The sequence below is a fragment of the Polistes fuscatus genome, unplaced genomic scaffold (genome assembly GCF_010416935.1).
Source record: "Polistes fuscatus isolate 324 unplaced genomic scaffold, CU_Pfus_HIC Scaffold10, whole genome shotgun sequence".
Taxonomy (NCBI): domain Eukaryota; kingdom Metazoa; phylum Arthropoda; class Insecta; order Hymenoptera; family Vespidae; genus Polistes; species Polistes fuscatus.
In genome coordinates this window covers 4,932,979-4,951,311 of record NW_025112998.1, presented here as the reverse complement: position 1 = coordinate 4,951,311, position 18,333 = coordinate 4,932,979, and the positions used below count along the sequence as shown (strand labels likewise).

At 37.4% G+C, this 18,333-nt stretch overlaps 2 protein-coding genes across 2 annotated transcripts; both read left to right on the top strand.

The window, feature by feature from the left end:
- Window positions 1-263: 263 nt before the first annotated feature.
- On the top strand, window positions 264-1,902 carry LOC122524189 (gem-associated protein 8-like). Its single transcript, XM_043646319.1, has 2 exons — window positions 264-932; window positions 1,218-1,902. Exons 1-2 carry the CDS (start codon window positions 706-708, stop codon window positions 1,717-1,719), a joined length of 729 nt encoding a protein of 242 aa, XP_043502254.1. The 5' UTR covers window positions 264-705; the 3' UTR covers window positions 1,720-1,902.
- A 12,504-nt stretch (window positions 1,903-14,406) lies between these two features.
- Window positions 14,407-16,236, top strand: LOC122525946 (protein dachsous-like). Its single transcript, XM_043648988.1, has one exon. It carries the CDS (start codon window positions 14,407-14,409, stop codon window positions 16,234-16,236), a length of 1,830 nt encoding a protein of 609 aa, XP_043504923.1.
- The last annotated feature ends 2,097 nt before the right edge of the window (window positions 16,237-18,333 follow it).

The following is an 18,333-nucleotide window of genomic DNA, read 5'->3' as shown; positions in this document are numbered from 1 at the left end:
TCACCTATTTAATCTTACGAATTTCTTTTTTCATTTAATCTCCCTTTTCTTTTATTTGTTCTTTTCGTTTTTATCTTTTAAACCTATTTTTTCTTTAATCAGTGAAGAGTATGAATAATTAAAAAGAAAATTGCAATTTTTATCTGATTCTTAAAAAATAATAAAAGAAAGAAGTAACTAATGTTTGGAATTGTTTTCTTTGAATTAAAGATATTATTTATTCATAATTATATAATTACTATTAAAAAATAATTCTTACATTCAAGAATATAATACGTACGTAAGGGATATTTATATTATTTCGAAAATGTTGATAACGAATAGATCGTGGTAGCAAAATAAAAAAATGTTTTAACAGACAGTTAACGGCTCGCAGCCATGTTCTTTTTTTTAAATACATAGTCATGAAGAAAATTGGTAAAAAAAAGATAATACATTAAACGATAGTGAAAAAAAAAAACCGGAAATATTATCCGAAGTTTTTGAATAATCAAAATAGTACACATATGCAAGCAAACATACCTCGTTTATGTGATTCTTGCATTTGATGCATGGGGGCGCATTGCAACAGCTGCCTTTTAAAAAAATACGATGATAAAAAAAATAAAAAATAAATCCTTTGATGAATGATGAACAATGAAGTTTTTTTATATTGACATAAATATATAACCAACGTTCCTAATATATTTCCAAGATTTGTCTAGTATGGAATTTCTATCTACGAGAAGAAAAAGAAATCGAAGGAAGAAACGTAATTTAAAGAGACGCCACCGCGGATGTGTGAAGTTTGAGGTTAAGTCATTTAAAAGTCAAAGATTAATAAAAGAACGCGCCAATGTTAATTTTAGTAAAGAAGAAATAATAATAGGAGACACGATGCAAGCTGATGCGTTTTGGAAAAATTATGTGGCTGCACAAGAGTGGCAAAAAAGGTATTATATAAAATAAGAAAAATAATTAATTTTTATTATTTTGTTTTTGGTCATTTTAAATTATCTAGTAATTCGTATTAAAAATATTTTTTTTTTGTATTATTTATACAATAAATGTTTGTACAATAAAAGTGCTTATTTTTGTTTATATATTTTTATATATAATTTTTCATATTATCTTGTCTTTATTTATCATAGAGATTTGGATTAGAACTAATTTTTATTTATCTGTACCATTAATGTAGTATAGTATTTATTTGAACATATCTATTTTTATGTTTATAGGCACAGCGTAACGTGGTGGAGATCTCGGTGTCTGGCATTGGAAAATGAGAATGAAATATTACGAAATAAAATTAGGTCTTTAATTGGACTGAATAATAAACAATCTAATGACATCCAGACTGTTTATAAGCGACAACAGAATACTTCTAAACAAAATAAAAATTTTCGTGAAAATTACAAAAAGCAAGAATATCAAGGCGAAGAAGATTTAGAATTTCATGTTGATGAGGATATGAAAACCTTTTTGGAACAAAGTTTACGACATCAAATGGAATTGAAACAAAAACGAGAACAAGAGTTAGCTGATATTGAAAAAGAGAGTGCAGATTTTATAAAAAGTCGAGTAATTTGTAATCAAACTCGAAATGAAAATGCAAAATTATTGTATGGAGATGCTAGTCCTACAATAATGGCTATGGAAACTGCATTAATAGCCACAATAGAGAGACACAAAGATAAATCAAAACCTCAATATTGGCCAAATATTCCTTTAAGACCATAAAATATTTTACTTTTCCTTTTAAAATGTATAATTTAAACCTTTGTAATAAAAAGAATTCAAATATATATTTCATCATAGGTAGATTTTAAATTTTAGTTAGACATTATATTACTAATGAATTAATTGCTGCTCCAAAAACTGAGTCCTTTTATCAAATAATACAGAAATATACATAGAAGTTCACAAACCCCCTTTTTTATCTACCGGGATCCATCTTAGTTACTATCGGAACCACCAGTGGGCGATAGTAGGTACTTAACGCGATGACGGTACAATACTATCAAAGAATACTGTATTCTATTCGCTATCCATTGCAGCTATGATTTAAAAAATACCCTGTAAAAAAATATGATTCTAGGACTGTAGAGATGCAATGAATGCATCGAATGCAATCTCTTTTATAGATCGCAATTTAAATTTCAACAATTTTGGACTATTCCCTGGTATCTGTGAATACATAAAAGTTATCAAAAAACATTATAAAGTAATTAGTTTCTGTATATTAAATGGATAGAAGGAACCAAGGAAAAAGGAATAAGGATATGATATTAATTGGGGATTTAAAAGAAACTAATTACATTTATAATGTTTAAAGTAAGCGGTCTTTGGCTAGATTTTACTTGCAATGGAATGTATAACATATAAAATATGTTAAACATTATACTGAAAGTAAAATACCATTGCCCGGGTCTAACCACGAGGAGGTAACCGCTTCCGAAGACCCAAAAATTGATTAAAAAACAATATAAGTAATCGGTAAATTTTATGTTTATGTATTGGCTCAGTAACGAAATTAAATTTAAAAAAGTTATCTCAAGAACATAAAATAAAAATATATTAAAAATTATTTCTATTGAAAGTACGTTAATATGTATGTAATGTTTAAACTAATATGTGTTTAAATAATCTGAAATATAAAGAGAGTGCATTAAAATATTAAAATAATTGTTAATTAATCGACAGAAGTGTCTATTGTTGTTAAAAAGTTCGGAGTATATGTTCGGAGCTCCCTCCTCTTCGAAATCCACCGTTGATCTGAGTAATTATCCTCTGTTAAAGTTTTTTTGGTGAAAGTTGTTTACAAAAACTTCCGAACGTTGAGCATGTGTATAAAAGAAAATCAATAAAATTAAACAATAAAATTTAATATTATAACGTTCTTATTTTAATATTCTTTTATTTTTTATGTAATTGTTTAAACAAATGTACATTTATTGTAACGTTCCTGCATAATGGTGACTTTGGAGGGGGAAATTTTTATCGAAAAGAATATCACATCGAAATTATTTAATATTTAAAATATGTTAATAAAAATGTAATGTTTAAACTAATATGTGTTTAAATAATCTGAAATATAAAGAGAGTGCATTAAAATATTAAAATAATTGTTAATTAATCGACAGAAGTGTCTATTGTTGTTTAAAAGATCGGAGAATATGTTCTGTGATCCCTCCTCCTCGAAATTCACCGTTGATCTGAGTCATTATCCTCTGTTAAAGTTCTTTTGGTGAAAGTTGTTTACAGGACCTTCCGAGCGTTGAGCACGTGTATAAAAAGAATAATAAACCTATTTAATAAAATTTAAGATTAAAACGTTATGATTTTCGTATTTTCATCTATGTCATATAATTATTGTAATGCTCCTGCGCAGTGATGACTTCGAGGATAAAATTTAACTGTTATATAAGAAAATTGCATTAGTTCATTAAAATGATTGTTAATTAATCGATAGAAATATCTATTGTCGTTAAACAGCTCGGAGTACATTTTCTGTCAACCGTCTTCTTCAAAATTCACCTTGAAACTGGCACTTTCTCTTTTATGAAAATTCTTTTATTAAAAGTTTTTTATGTGACTTTCCGAACGTCGTGCATGTGTATAAAAGAAATAATCTACTTATTTAATACAATTTATGATTACAACATTTTTTAAACAAATAATATACATTAAAAAAACATTAAAATTACATTAATAATAAAATATAATAGAAGTTAATGTGCGAAGTCTGTTATTAAACAGTTACCGTATATAAAAGCAGTACTTTACTATCTAAATGTTTTAAAATTATCAGCCGTATAAAAAGAAAGTTCGTATGTTTTACGTAAAGATTCCTTAATAATTGAATTATAATTTTTCTTAAAAATATATTGTACATATATATATATATACTTAAACTATAACATTTCACTTAAATATGAATAACTATGTAGACGATTATTTAATTCAAACAGTGAATAAGTAAGTTACTCGAGTGAGCCACTATAGTGGCTCATCGACCTGGAAAAAATAATCGCAAAAGCCACTTTAGTGGCAGGCCGGCTAAGGCCTATATCGGTAATTGTAGTGCTCTACCTTTATCATTTCGACCGTCGGTAACTGCCACTGTCGGTAACTGCCACCGTCGGTAATAATAGACTTGAAATTTTTTTTACTCTACGTCGGTAATATTTTGTATTTAGGTTTCTGACGGTCAGTATTATTAAAGTACAAACTCTTATTAAAAACGGTCGATGTTTTAAAAGTAGGAATCAGTTACCGACGGTGGCAGTTACCGACAGTGGCAGTTACCGACAGTGGCAGTTACCGACAGTGGCAGTTACCGACGTCGAAATGATAAAGGTAGAGCACTACAATTACCGATATAGGCCTTAGCCGGCCTGCCACTAAAGTGGCTTTTGCGAATATTTTTTCCAGGTCGATGGGCCACTATAGTGGCTCACTCGAGTAGCTTACTTGCTCACTGTTTGAACTAAATAATCGTCGTCATAGTTATTCATATTTAAGTGAAATGTTAAAGTTTTAGTATGTATATTTTTAAGAAAAATTTTAATTTAATTATTAAGAAATGAGAACAAAAATGTTGGCATAGAATTGCAAGAGCGGAAAAAAGAAAACTTTTGGTATACTAGTGTAATTTCAATTATCGAAAAAAAAAGAGATGAAGAAAGAAAAAAATTTAATTGTGAGACGATACGAAATCATTTAGACACATTAAGTCATTATTACTATTGTTTAATAAATCTTGTAACGTTATTATAAACATATCCATGTGATTCTCGTTTAGTAAACGGCATTAAATGGGCAAGAAGTTCGGGGTTACAGGTCTAAAGTTAAAAGCAATTGTCTTGGAGACTTCCAAGAGTCGTTTAGGAACGTTAGAAGGAGGTAGAGAAGTTGAAGGTTCTCTTCTGTGAAAGAGAGTAAAGGACTCGTAATCTTAGTGATAGAGTAAGAGAGAGACAGAAAGAGAGAGAGAGAGAGAGAGTTTCTATGCGAGCTTCTCTTCCCCATAAATGACACCTAACGCATGAAATATACCGCGGGAAGCAATTAATGGCTAATGCGAACGGCCACGCCATAACGTTTCTATATTATTATTACTCGCGTTTGGAACAATCGATTTATACCTTCCTACGTAGTCTGAAAAATCTTTCAACTCTAACGCCCTTTTGACCAATGATTTTTCTTTTATATTATAAATCAACTAAAACTTACTAATTTCCTTTCTCTACTGTTAGTTAATTAGTAATAAAGATACTTGATCGAACGTACCGGAGATTGAAGATATAAAAGTAACGATCCCTATCTATAATATTTTAATTCTATAATTTAAATCATATTTTTCATTATCACATTCTACCGGTTAATTTGCTTTTCGCAAATTTATTAACCTCAACGAGGATAGAATTAATTTAATTTTGAAAAAATAAAAGGCATTAACGAGATGTGTGTGTGCGTATACGATAGAGAAAGGGTTGATCAAGATTTCCATGCAAAGACACGTTTTCCTAGTGGATATATTATATCGTGTGCATAGATATCGTAGAAATAAAATAAAATGAAAATAAAGAAAGAGGGGTAGGAGAACGTAAAGAAGAATCTGCGTCGAGCCGTCAATACGTTATCTTTAAGCGGACCCGTTGACACGGACCGTAGAATTCTGAAACCAGTTCGTGAGAGACTTTAACATCGATACTTTGCTTTGGAGAAAGCACCTAATTATCGAGATAACGCGTATTCGCCGTGTCGATATCGTTTCACGCGCGTATCGACCTATTCTCTCTCTCTCTCTCTCTCTCTCTCTCATTCTATCTACCATATAGTTACTCCCACGGTATCTTGAAACTTGTCGTTTCTAAGAGATCCTTCCTCGTCCTTCCCTTTTTTGATCTTCTTTGTAGACCTCATTTTAATTCAATCTATTAAATATCTCAACGCGTAAATTCATTTATCTTTTTTTCAAATACTTTAACAAAATAATTATTGTACCGTTTTATTATGGAAGTATAATGCAAGTTCATTTGTTTGAACACAAAATTGATTTAATCTATTTAATAATAATAATAAATTATAAAACCGACGATGAGAGAGAGAGAGAGAGAGAGAAAGAACGAGGAAATCACATAGAATATATCTTTCTCTTCTTTTCTTGTTTTCTTCCTTACTTTAATAATGTCTCATGCTGAAGTTAAAAGGGAGGTGGGATTTACGTAAAAGCAGTGTTTCCCTTGATCTTCTAAATAAGATCCCTGGAACGATAATTTCCCTTGACGTTTGGGTGTTAGTGTCTAGTAGAAAATACCGTTTTCTATGTTTTCCTTCGAGGCAGAGACTGTCTCTTCTTCTTCTTCTTCTTCTTCTTCTCAAGGAAGTTTCTGGAACATATACATACGTACAGATAAATACAAATAAAAATATAATATATATATATGACTATATTTATATATATATATATATTTACTTATACATAAAAATATACATACACACATATATATCGTATATGTATATGCATACGAGAGATATCTTATGCTACGCGACGACTTTCATTTAGATCTTTATCGATCAACTTTCACGATATAGTCGCCAACATGCATGTATGTTGTATACCAGTAAGTATGTTGCGTTGCATCGTCCATGACGTAGCTTTCCCGTGAACATTATATCGAAGAATTATATATCATTTCATCTCCTCTTGCTCGTAGGGTAGTCAAGAAGAGAGAGAAAAGTACAAGAAGAGAAGAGATCGTATACTTACTAAAGGGTGATTGAAATAAATCTAAACTTTTACTAAGGACAATGATAAGAATCGTAGTCTCTGACAGTTTAACAGAACCCTCCTCTCCCCGCCTTCGTCCCAACCAATTTCAAATACCTCTAAATAAACAAGATACATAAACTGTTTTATATATTTCAAATTGATTATCACCACATGATCGAATACTTTTGATTGATATCGATGATCGATCGATATAATAAATCTTTCTATCATCTCTTTTTTATTTCTTTTTTTATTTTAAACACGGTAAAAGGAGTCACGATATTGGGACTTGTAAAAAAGAAAAGAAAACAAACAAAACACAGAGCAATGAAAAATAATAAGAAGAAAAAGAAGAAGAAGAAGAAAAGGAGGAGGAGGAAGATCTTGAGCTCCTGGAATCACTTCCTCCATTTCCATTGGACCGATTTTGTACGGAGAATCGCTAAGTGCATTCGTGTGCTTTTTTTTCCTCCGTTCCCTCCACCCAACCTGTAAGTTTCTCACCGTCGGTATCTCTCCCTTTCTCAGCCTACTTCAAAATCGTTTCTCGGGTAATAGGTATATCCGCGACGACTTGCTTGGTGTCCACCAGTTGGTTGCTTTCGTGCAAGATGGCGACGGACAGAAAGAGAGAAGAAGAACAAGAAGAACAAGAAGAAGAAGAAGAAGAAGAAGAAGAGAAGGAAGAGGGTTGACTTTTTATCGCGCTCGTGTCATTAGCGAAGCAGGAGCAGCAATGAGTGTCCTATAACGTTCGTATCAAGGATCCACAAGTTGAAAAGTTCCACCTCTTTCTGCTAAGAGGAAGAAGGACGAGGGAGAAGGGCGAGGAAGGATCTTGCTGCTTTCTGCGTCTCTGAATCGTCCTTCTCGTTATTAGGATCACCCCTTCTCCTCCTCCCCCTTCCTTCTTCTTCTCCTCCTCCTCCTCTTTTTCCTCCTTCGCTTCACCTTCTTATTCTTTATCTTTTTTTCTCTTCCTTTTTTCTTCTTCCTTTTTTCTTCTTCCTCTTTTTCTTCTTCTTCTTCTTCTTCATCTTTCTCTTTCTCGCCATCGTCTTTTCTTCCGCACTTAAAATCATGGCCGCACGTAACCGTCTACTGATTATATGGATTCGGCGATGATTTCTGATGATGCCTCCGACCCTCGAAATGGTAAAATAATACAGTGTCGTCTCCTAGCCCGGACCCAAAGGGTCCTGTGGGCCGGTTCGTTAGCGGGGCCTTGGCGCGAGGCACCCTGTCATTATGCGGCTGGTCTCCATCACCCCCACCACTAACCAATTTTCGTTGCACCCAACTCGTCGCAGACTTCGATAAAGCTTCGTCCTTTTCCTTTTCCTCTTCCTCTTTCTCTTCCTCCTCCTCCTCCTCCTCCTCTTCCATCTCTTCCTACTCTTCCTTTTCTTATTCCCCTTCTTCTTATTATTATTCGTCAATTTTTGTTTGTTTGCACGTTTCTAATCTAAAGCAAGAGAACTGTTGATAATTTGTTTAATTATCTTAAACATTTTCGAGATTTTCAAATAAGACACAAGAAGGCAAGGATTTATTTTTTTTTTTTTTCAAATCAAATCCCAGCGATCCTACAAATAATTCATACTAATTCATTCTCATTTCTCTTATATTTTTTAGCTAACTTTCAATATTTTTGGATTCACAATCAAAAGATATCGAAGACTAAAGGGTTGATCCTTCAAACAAACAATGACGAATCTTCCATTTTTCAATCTCTAACCATACCTCGATCATTGTCCTCTTTAAAAGACTTCTGACAACATAAGACAAACGTGATTTCATCAAACGATCGATGAGACAAGTCCTCACATTTCTGTTTTCTCTTTCTGTATTTTTGTCACTCAGGAATTTAGAAGTGACATTCGTCGGGTCTAATTCCTTTTCTTATTTGTTTCGATCATACGATACATTCTAGTCATGAAAATGGAACTCGTGTTAGAAAGCAAAGACTTTCCAAGTCAAAAGATACCAAATAATAAGACGGACGGGACGAACGTGATCCCTGAGACAATCGTCGAAAAGGGGGAGGGAAGGTTTTCTTCTTCTTCTTCTTCTTCCTTTCCGAGGGTTCTTTTTCTCTCGTTTAGAGAGAATATGTCCTCCTTTATTCGCTCTTCGTCTTTCTGAATAAGATTTTTAGGAAATTCGAGCGAGCATCGCATCGAGCGCGAAACTCTAGAGGCAGTAACGACTACTGCGGACATTCGAAACTCGTAACTCGATCACGTTCTCTCTCGGGTCTTTCGGGTAAAGCAAGACAAAGACAATGACAGAAGGAAACAGAGAGAGAGAGAGAGAGAGAGAGAAAGAGAGACTTTATCGTGTTTACCTCGTATTCCTTTTCTTCTTCCTCTCCTGTCGTCGCCATTTTTTATTTTCTTCTTATAGTCCATTGTCTTCCCTATCGTGAATCGTGATCGATGATCGATAATAGAAGGAACAACATTGGTATCGGAAAACAAAATTCTTTACTTTATTCCTGTGGTGAATTTGACAAGAGGGAAATAAAGAAAGGTTTGCATCCCTCATCGAGCAAGAATCTTTTTTTCTAACAGAGTTTCTCGTTGTTGGTGTAGGTGGTGGTGGTGATGGTGGTGTTGTTGTTAGTGGTGGTAGTAGTGTAGTAGTCGGTAATCATTTCGCTTAATGACGAAGACCGAAAGCGAGGTCCTTTCCATTCTACTCGGGCACAGATTATCGCACCGTTCTTCTTTCTCTTTCTCTTTCTCTTTCTCTCTCTCTCTTTCTCTCTTTCTGTGTTATCCACGGAGTCTGTAATTTTCTTCTAGCGACCGTGCCACCACGTCGCGCCGAAATTGGTGTACGATGAAAAGATTTCGTGGAAACTTTCGGTCCACGAGAAAAGAAGAAAAGGAAAGGAAAGAAAAGGAAAGGAAAGAAAAGAAGAAAAAGGAAGCTGAAGAAGGGTAAGACGAAATGGTGGTGGCATTTTTGCTTCGGCGGTCGAAGATCAGAGGGAAAAAAGGTCGAGAAAGAAAAATGGCGACAAGAGGGCTAAGGGCGTTGTTGATTCGAAGGTAAGATAAATAACGAACTTTCCGAGATTTCCAACATTTTTCCAGGAGGGTGAACACGCTTTCAAAGAACACGACAGGTCAGATATCTTATACCGATCGGTTCGAAATTACAATATTACTATTTTTCAAGAAAATAAGAATAATAATAAATTCCGTATTATTTCGTTCTTATTTTCTTTCTTTTTCTTTTTTATTTTTTTTCCAAACATTTTTGTTCTTTCTTTAAACAAAAAAAAAGAAATTACTGCTACGATTTTCGAGTGATAGGAAACAAAACACACGTGGAATGATCGATTCGTGCAAAAGTACACACGTAAGTTCGTTAGGTCAATCGGATAGTTTGGTATTTCAATTGGAAAGTTTTCTGCACCGATGGAAGCTTACCTTATTGTACTTTTGCACGAGGAAAGAGAGACACCACACAACACACCGTAGAGATCAGAAAATTGCCGAGTTTCGAGTGAAAGGACTTGGCCGATTCGCGTGCCATTATAATTTACTTTCATGTTCCTGAGAAGTAACGTGATTTCCAACACGGGGGCCTGTGGCCAAATCGAAGGAACCTCGGGAACCGTGTTATTACCAAAGGCTTTCGCCGCGTTATGGATTTCTGCGGACGATCCTAAATGGATTTTGACGGTACTCGGACGAACCTGCGCATCACCGTAGAAAATTCACTACGTAACGAATCCCCCAAACCCCATGATACTTTCTTCCCTTTTAATCTTCTTTTACTTCTTCCTGGAGAAAATTCGTAACACGGGTAAGGGACATTGATCGATTTTCAAATATCAACTTTAAGACAACAAAAAAACACGCGTGCAGTATACGACCACAAATAAAATATACCAAAATCATTTCCATCCATTTCTAACGCGGTTATGTGTATATCTATTTCGATCAGAAGATATCTTTTGACACCTTTGCGTTTCGATGCAAATATCTTGAAAAATAATCGTTAACTTAATTTAAAAGATTGAAGAAAAAATATACAACATAATTAATTCAACAACCATTATAAGAATAGTCCAACACTCGTTCAAACTGGTGATAACAATATTAAAAAATGACCAAAGTTATCTTTCGATACCTTCGATAGAAATATAGCGTTAATTACGATCGAATTAATAACCTAATCTCTATCAACAAAAATAAATAAATTCTAATCACAATCTACGCGACATGTCCTAACCGTTCTCACAATATTATCAAATAGATTTCCGTCATTTTATCATTAAAAAAAGAAAAACTGCAAAATGATAGCGCTTCCGTATATACGTTGGGTTATTTTCCAGGAAGCCAAAGTATGGGAATAAGAGGAGGAGGTGAGGGTAGGATGGGGGTGGGGGAGGGGGAGGGGATATGCGTAACAACGTACTTTCGAGGTCGAGACTCTTTCCTGCTTCCAGCACCTGCAAAAGATCAGGCCGTGCACTCGATGCTTGGGCAAACAATACGAACGATGATGCACCGTCCCGAGCGCATTGTCCGTAGCGAGTAGTAGTAGGCGGCGGATTTATCTGCCTACTCGTAGAGTCAGGTAGAGGAGTCCAAGGGTCCTCGACCCTCAGGACACGTCGCGCTGTCCGACGGAACCGATGGATCTTCTTCTCCTCCTCCTCCTCCTCCTCCTTTACTACCTTGTCTCCCTTGTCCCCCTTTTACCCTTCTAACTTGTCGTTCTCATTTTCTTTTTTTTATTTTTATGTTTATTTTTATGTTTATTTTTATGTTTATTTTTTTCTCTTTCTTTCGCATTCGTTATGGCCTATTTTCGCGTGTTCGATATCATACGATATCCTAAATGGGAGTTTCATTATGAAATAATTATTTTCTTAATCACAATTTTTGTGCATCAATGTATGTATTTGCGAATCTCTCTCTCTTTCTCTGTCGGTGATAAAAATTAGGGAAATAAAGAAATAATAAATTATGTTTCTTTCAGTTTTTGTAATATTCTATTGTGTCGGAATAAAAGGAAAAGGTAGAAATTAAGATTGAGAAGTAGACATTTTATATGATATTCTTCTTGGGTACGCCAATGTGTGTGTATGTGTTTTGTGGATGATCTTGATGATAAGGAAGGAATAAAGAATGATATAAAAAATAAGAGAAGGAAAGAATTGCAGTTTAATATTCCAATGTTGTTTGGGACGACAGGAAGGGCGAAGAAAATAGGAGAAAGAAAAAAATAGAGATTAAAAGTAGAAATTGTAGACGAGATAGTTTCTCGCGCTCGGTAACTATAAAATAAAGATGTTAAATCACGCGATACGCGCGTAAAGTTGGCCGGGTATGTTCACCGCAAGCGAGGTCGAATTCCTGTTCGAGAGAGAGAAAGAGAGAGAGAGAGAGAGAGAGAGAGAAAGAGGGAATGAATCCTGGCATTGGTTTCACGTATCTCAATGCGGTCACGACGACGTTTCGCGATCGATCATGATCGAGTTTGTAGAGGAGGCGCCTTCTAAAAAGAATATTTCACATCTCTCGTACTTGTTCGAACGTATCTTATTTTTTTTGATCGTAACCAAAATCATCGTCGAAGGGGAAACAAATGAAAATAAATTGAAACACGAATTACTACTACTACTACTACTGCTACTAATGCAGGACGAAAAAAGAAATTAAAAAATTCGAGTTAAAGAAAGAAGAAGTTGAAAAAGAAATGAGAGCGTATTTCTGAAGAAGCAGAAGAAGATGAAGAAGAAGAAGTAGAAGAAGAAGGAGGAGGGTGGTGTAAGAGAAGAGTTGGCGCGCGATCCCTGAGCCGCTTTCCTCGTCACGTCACGAAATTCCAGGACCTTTGGCACGGGCGTACAGGAGGTTCGTATGGCCGAGCGCGGAATGAGCGCCGACGGTAAGTCAGTTCCTCGCATACCGGGCTCTCAGGTAGGTAGGTAGCAAGGAGGTAGAGAGGGGTCAGGAGAGAGGAGAGCGTGCGCGCGCGCGTGAGTTCCACAGGAGAGTGAGAGAGAGGGAGGGAGAGACAGGGAGAAAGAGAAAAAGCACAAGATAGGGTCCCAGAGTGGGAGAGAAAACGACGAAAGAGAAAGAAAGAAAGAGAAGGAGTATAGTAGAGTCTAGGTGCTCGCTGCCGTGCCGCGCGTTGAATGCCTGGGCCCGGAGTGTATCAGGCCCAGAGTGTATCGGAGTGCGCTCCCCTCTCCAAGATGGCCGCCGCTCAGGTCCAGCCGGGTCCCCCTTACTGAGGCAGCCGAGTTGGTCGAGTCAGGGGAAGGGTAGGCCTTGCAGGTGCCGCCATGTCAGTGCATGCCTAACCTCGAAGCCGCGCGGAACGGACGCTGGCCCGAACAACGCGACACCTCGTGCCCGCGAATACCCGAGTTTCGTTCGATCCCGAATAAGAGAGGATTTCTTGCCTTCTCCCTACCAGAGATTATTCCAAGAGATCATAGAAAACCTGCTAGATCGAGCTTCTCTTCTATTTTATACACTGTGACCGGTTTTTCTCGCGGATATATATCTACGCGTATATGTGTATATATAACTTGTGTGCGTATATATACGTATAGTTATACACGTAGGAGAGAAGAAGAAGAAGAAGAAGAAAAAGAAGAAGAAGTTACGGTGTTACGAAGAGATATACGATCGAGAAACACATAGTGGACCTAGTCCTAGTAGGGTCCTATAAGAGAGTTCGTAGGAGAGAAAGCAAGGAAAGAGATCGGTTAACGCGGAATCCAAATTTTCGTTCGTATATATTTATCTATCTATCTATATATATATATATCGATATATATATATATAGTTTATCTCGTCGCGAGTGAGCGGTTTCGTGCGAGTTTAGGAGCAGATACGACCCTGGATCCTTTCGGTCGTTCACTCCCGCTTGAGTCTGGGATCCTTTTCTATGATACCAAGCGCCGTTGGATAAGCCGAGCATCGTCTGTCTCGGACCAGGTTCCTCGTACCAGGTAGAACGGAACGCAAAGCTGGTACGACGATGACGAGCAACGGCGGAGGAGAAGCGAAAGGATCGCGCCAGGTTCGCGACCGGTCTTGTTGACCATCCGGTTATCGTCGGTGGATCTAACGCGAGGAATGTACGATATCTCGCGGCGCGTATATGCTCGGTGACAGTGAGTACGGAGGATGGTAGGCTAAAAGCAGTTGTATATTTTATATGCTGGAAAAGGGAGTTTCGTGGTCGGAAAAAGTGTGTGTCGAGTCGCCGCGGACGAAGGAGAATCGGAAAAGAGAGAGGAGATCGACAAAAGAGAAAAAGAGATGAGGTGATTGTGTGTTGTGCTGGGTTGGTGCTGGTGGGTGATCTAATTTGACCGAAAACGTGATCGATAGAAGATCTAGAAAGATCAAGAGAGAGAGAGAGAGAGAGAGGAATTTCGAGTAGTCGGAGTTGGAAGTTAGACAAGGTGGAAGATTCTGGAGAAGAAGAGGGTAGCGAGGAAGAGGAGGAGGTGGAGGAGGATTTAACGTCGTAGAAGGATAAATCCGAGGATGGAAGGGTCGAGATAATAAAAGGAGAGCGGAGCGAAGAGCAGAGTGTGAGAGAGATTCCAAGGAGGAGAGAGAAAGAAGTGGTTAGCAGGAGGAGGCCGGGAGGAGGCCAGGATGCGGCCGGTAAGGCACCTGCTACTGTTGTTCCTCGTCCTGGGAGCGAGCCTCGCCCCGGGCACGCGGTCCGAGTTGGTCAGATGCTTCGAGGTTTCCGAGAACGCACGGCCAGGCACCAGGGTGGGCTTCATCGACGCGGAGAACCCTCCGTATCTGCTAGTTTCGGTCTCAGGATCAGCGGTGGATGCCGATCTTACGGTCGACCAAACGACAGGGGAGATAAAGACTAAGGTGCCATTGGATCGAGAGACGCGGCCCTCTTATACCTTGGTATCTCTGCCGCAAAACGTCAAGGTGGTGGTTAAGGTGTTGGACGAGAACGACAATGCACCTACGTTTCCCGTTGACCGGGTGGACGTTGAATTCCCCGAGAACTCGCCGAGAGACGCCAAGCGTGCATTGCCACCGGCGAAAGACCCCGATCTCGGTCAGTACTCGACCCAACGTTACGAGATCGTTTCGGGTAACGACGGCGAGGCGTTTAGATTGTCGCAGCATCGCGGTCGCGATGGCGTACTCTATCTGGATCTTCAGAACGGTGGTACGTTGGATCGCGAAGCTCGTTCCAACTACCGTCTGGTGATCGAAGCGCTCGACGGGGGCTCGCCTGCCCTACGCTCGAGGCTGCACGTGAACGTGACGGTGCAGGACGTCAACGACAATCCGCCGATCTTCAATCAGACTCGGTACGCTGCGAGCGTGCCGGAGAACGCGACCGTCGGCACGCCGGTTTTAGCCGTGAATGCGAGCGACGCCGATGCCGGTGAAAACGGTCGGATCGAGTACTCGATCAATCGAAGACAATCCGATCGCGGCGAGATGTTCCGCATCGATCCGGAGACCGGTATGGTTTACGTGAACAAGGCGTTGGACTTCGAGTCGAAGGATCGTCACGAGTTGGTGATCGTAGCAAGAGATCGAGGTGCGCAACCGCTCGAAGCGAGTGCTTTCCTCTCCGTCCGTGTCACCGACGTCAACGACAATCAACCGGCCATCACAGTGATCTTTCTCTCGGACGACGCCACGCCTAAGATCAGCGAGAGCGCTCAACCGGGCGAGTTTGTAGCGAGAATATCGGTCAGTGATCCTGACTCCAGGACGGAGTACTCGAACGCGACGGTCACGTTGACCGGTGGCGAAGGACATTTTGGTTTGGCTACCCGAGATAATATAATCTACCTAGTAGTCGTTGAAAGACCCCTCGATCGAGAGGAGAAGCCCGTTTACGAACTCTCGGTCGAAGCTACGGACGCCGGTACACCGCCCTTGAGAGCGGTACGTAATTTCAAATTATTGGTCACCGACGTCAACGACAATGCGCCTAAATTCGAACGTGACACGTACGAGGCGCATCTTCTCGAAGCATCCGAACCGGGTACATCGGTTCTTCGCGTTGTTGCCACGGATTTGGACGAAGGTGCTAATTCGGCAGTAAGATATTCCATACGCAATTCCACTTGGTTTGCCATCGACGAAATTTCAGGATTGATCAGCACGATCAGTCACGTCGATTGCGAAGCAGATCCAGCTCCTATTCTCATAGTTGTGGCAACCGATTCTGGACGTCCACCTTTAAGCAGTAGTGCTACAGTTCGCGTTACGGTTCACGATCTCAACGACAACGAACCCATCTTCGAGAAGCCGTTGTACAATGCCACCGTGCCGGAGGATATGCCAGTTGGACGCTGTTTTCTCAAGGTATTGTTTCTTCTTTTGTTTTTTTTCTTTTTTCCCCCCCATCGTTCATTTCTTCTTCGACAAAACGTAAGTTTAGCGATTCGATATTCCTTTACAATTTCCTTATTACGCATACCTTCTTGGAAATGATTATTCCTGATCAGCAACGTGTTACTTTTTAATAGGTACTTCGCCGATGGCGAGTGCCCACCACGTTTTTATCATTATTAGAAGAATAAAAGTCAATCAGTGCGCGATAAAATGTTCCGAGTGAAAGGCAACATTCCGAATTTTTTGGATCCCTCCTTTAACGACGACGATTCGTGTTGTTGACCTTACGTCAAATCTTACCTTTCTTATTTTTCTTTTAACAGAAGAAAAAACAAATTAAACGATCGATCGTTACCAAATGTTAAAAATCGTCAAATCGATTCGATAAAAGCGACTTAATTCTTAAAAATACGTATTATTTAAAAGAAGATGACTGTACATTAATGCATAAGAAAATGATGACGATGCAATTAATTGCTTTCTGTTGTATAAGATATACATTATAAAATATCTAATAATATTATAACCGTTGGAAAAATGTCTATCAGAAATAAATCAATTTTATATCAGATGATACTTCAAATACCCATATAGATCGAAATACTAATTAAATCTCGAAAGAGTAAGGATAGAACAGAAAACTACAGTTTAACTATTTCTTTCTGGGAAAACCATAATTGGGTATCCCTATACCCAAAGGTTTTCCCCGGAGCGTAGTGCAATTAGTATAGCTTGTAGACCGTTAAGGAACGTTATCGATCAGTTCACCTCTATCGTGGAAAATCGAGAGTTCGATAGTACAACCACGTTCGTTCGAGCGAATCCACACGATCTTTCGCATTCGTTGCGTACCTCGACAGTACTCTGTGGAGAAGGAGAGTGAATACGATACTCCACTCTCGAAGGAACGTGAATGAGGAAACTATCGAGTATGGACGAACGGTACGTGAATCGTTCAGGGACGTATCTTTACTTTCATCCGACCCAAAAGTCAGGACACCGAATTCAAACGAATTCAAACAAATTATAATTAATAACGTTATTAGAGAAAAGGGAAGATAATAATGTATTAATAATCAAATGATGAAAATGAAAGAAATATTGAATTGAATTGTAAAAAAACAAAAACAGGATTAACAATTTAAGTAATTTTAAAACAAAATAGTCTTTAAAGATAAAAAAGCAATTATAAAATAAATAAATAGTTTTCTAATGTTAATAAAAAAAAAAAGGAAAAGAAATAAATAAACGTGTACAAAATATGCACATCGTATCATCGCGTTGCGATGTTGTATTAATATTTTTTAGTCGAACTGGTCGTCGTTCCTTTTTTATTTTATGTCGCAAGAAGTGAAATTATTAAACGGGGACTTATTTCGAATTTATCCGTCAATATTTTATTTCCAACAAAATCATTTGTATTAAAATATTCCTGTGCAATAATCAAGTTTAACAAGACAATCCTCTTCGATTTCGATATTTTTTTTCTTCTCCTTCTTCTTCTTTTTACTTTTTTTCTTTTATACCATAAGCACATTTATTTTTATTCTTTATATTTATGATGTCCTTGGCGTAATAGAGTTCGCATACTTACGACTACCGTTGTCGATACCTTTACTTTCTCCTACTGAGACGCGCCTTTCTCCAAGCTTATATGGTACGTCCGATAAATTTCAATATCGGATAATAATAAACTAAATGCAAAATTTAACTTACGAGAGAAATAGAGAGAGAGAAAGAGAGAGATAGAAAAGATCGTAAGACTTTACAAGTATTTTCTACGTTTTAAAATCATTCTCAAGTGATTTCGAAGACAGGTAGCTTTAATAAAGAACTTTCCAAACGTATTCCCTGCTAGTTTCACGTATTAAAAACATCCATCAAATTAACACATACAAATACAATGAAATAAATAAACGAGTAATATACCTACATATCGTAAATAAAAAAGAACAAAAATGAACGGGAAAACGAAGTAATAAATTAAATTTTATATGTGTGTGTGTGTGAGGTCAAATTAAATAAAATAAAAAAATAAAAATAAAATTTCTTTTTGGTATATTTGAGGAATAATTAAATATATTATTCCTAAAACCGCGTTCAAATATTTGTCAAACTAACACATAAGAGCGCAATTGAATAAATTACGAATATATATATATCTGTCGTAAAAAAAAAAGAAAGGAAAAAAAATTA

Bases quoted from the DNA above. Each gene is read 5' to 3' on its own strand.
- LOC122524189 (XM_043646319.1), top strand. From the start codon at position 706: ATGGAATTTCTATCTACGAGAAGAAAAAGAAATCGAAGGAAGAAACGT. The intron at 933-1,217 runs GTATTATATAAA...TTATGTTTATAG, and splicing joins GCACAAGAGTGGCAAAAAAG to GCACAGCGTAACGTGGTGGA.
- LOC122525946 (XM_043648988.1), top strand. From the start codon at position 14,407: ATGCGGCCGGTAAGGCACCTGCTACTGTTGTTCCTCGTCCTGGGAGCG.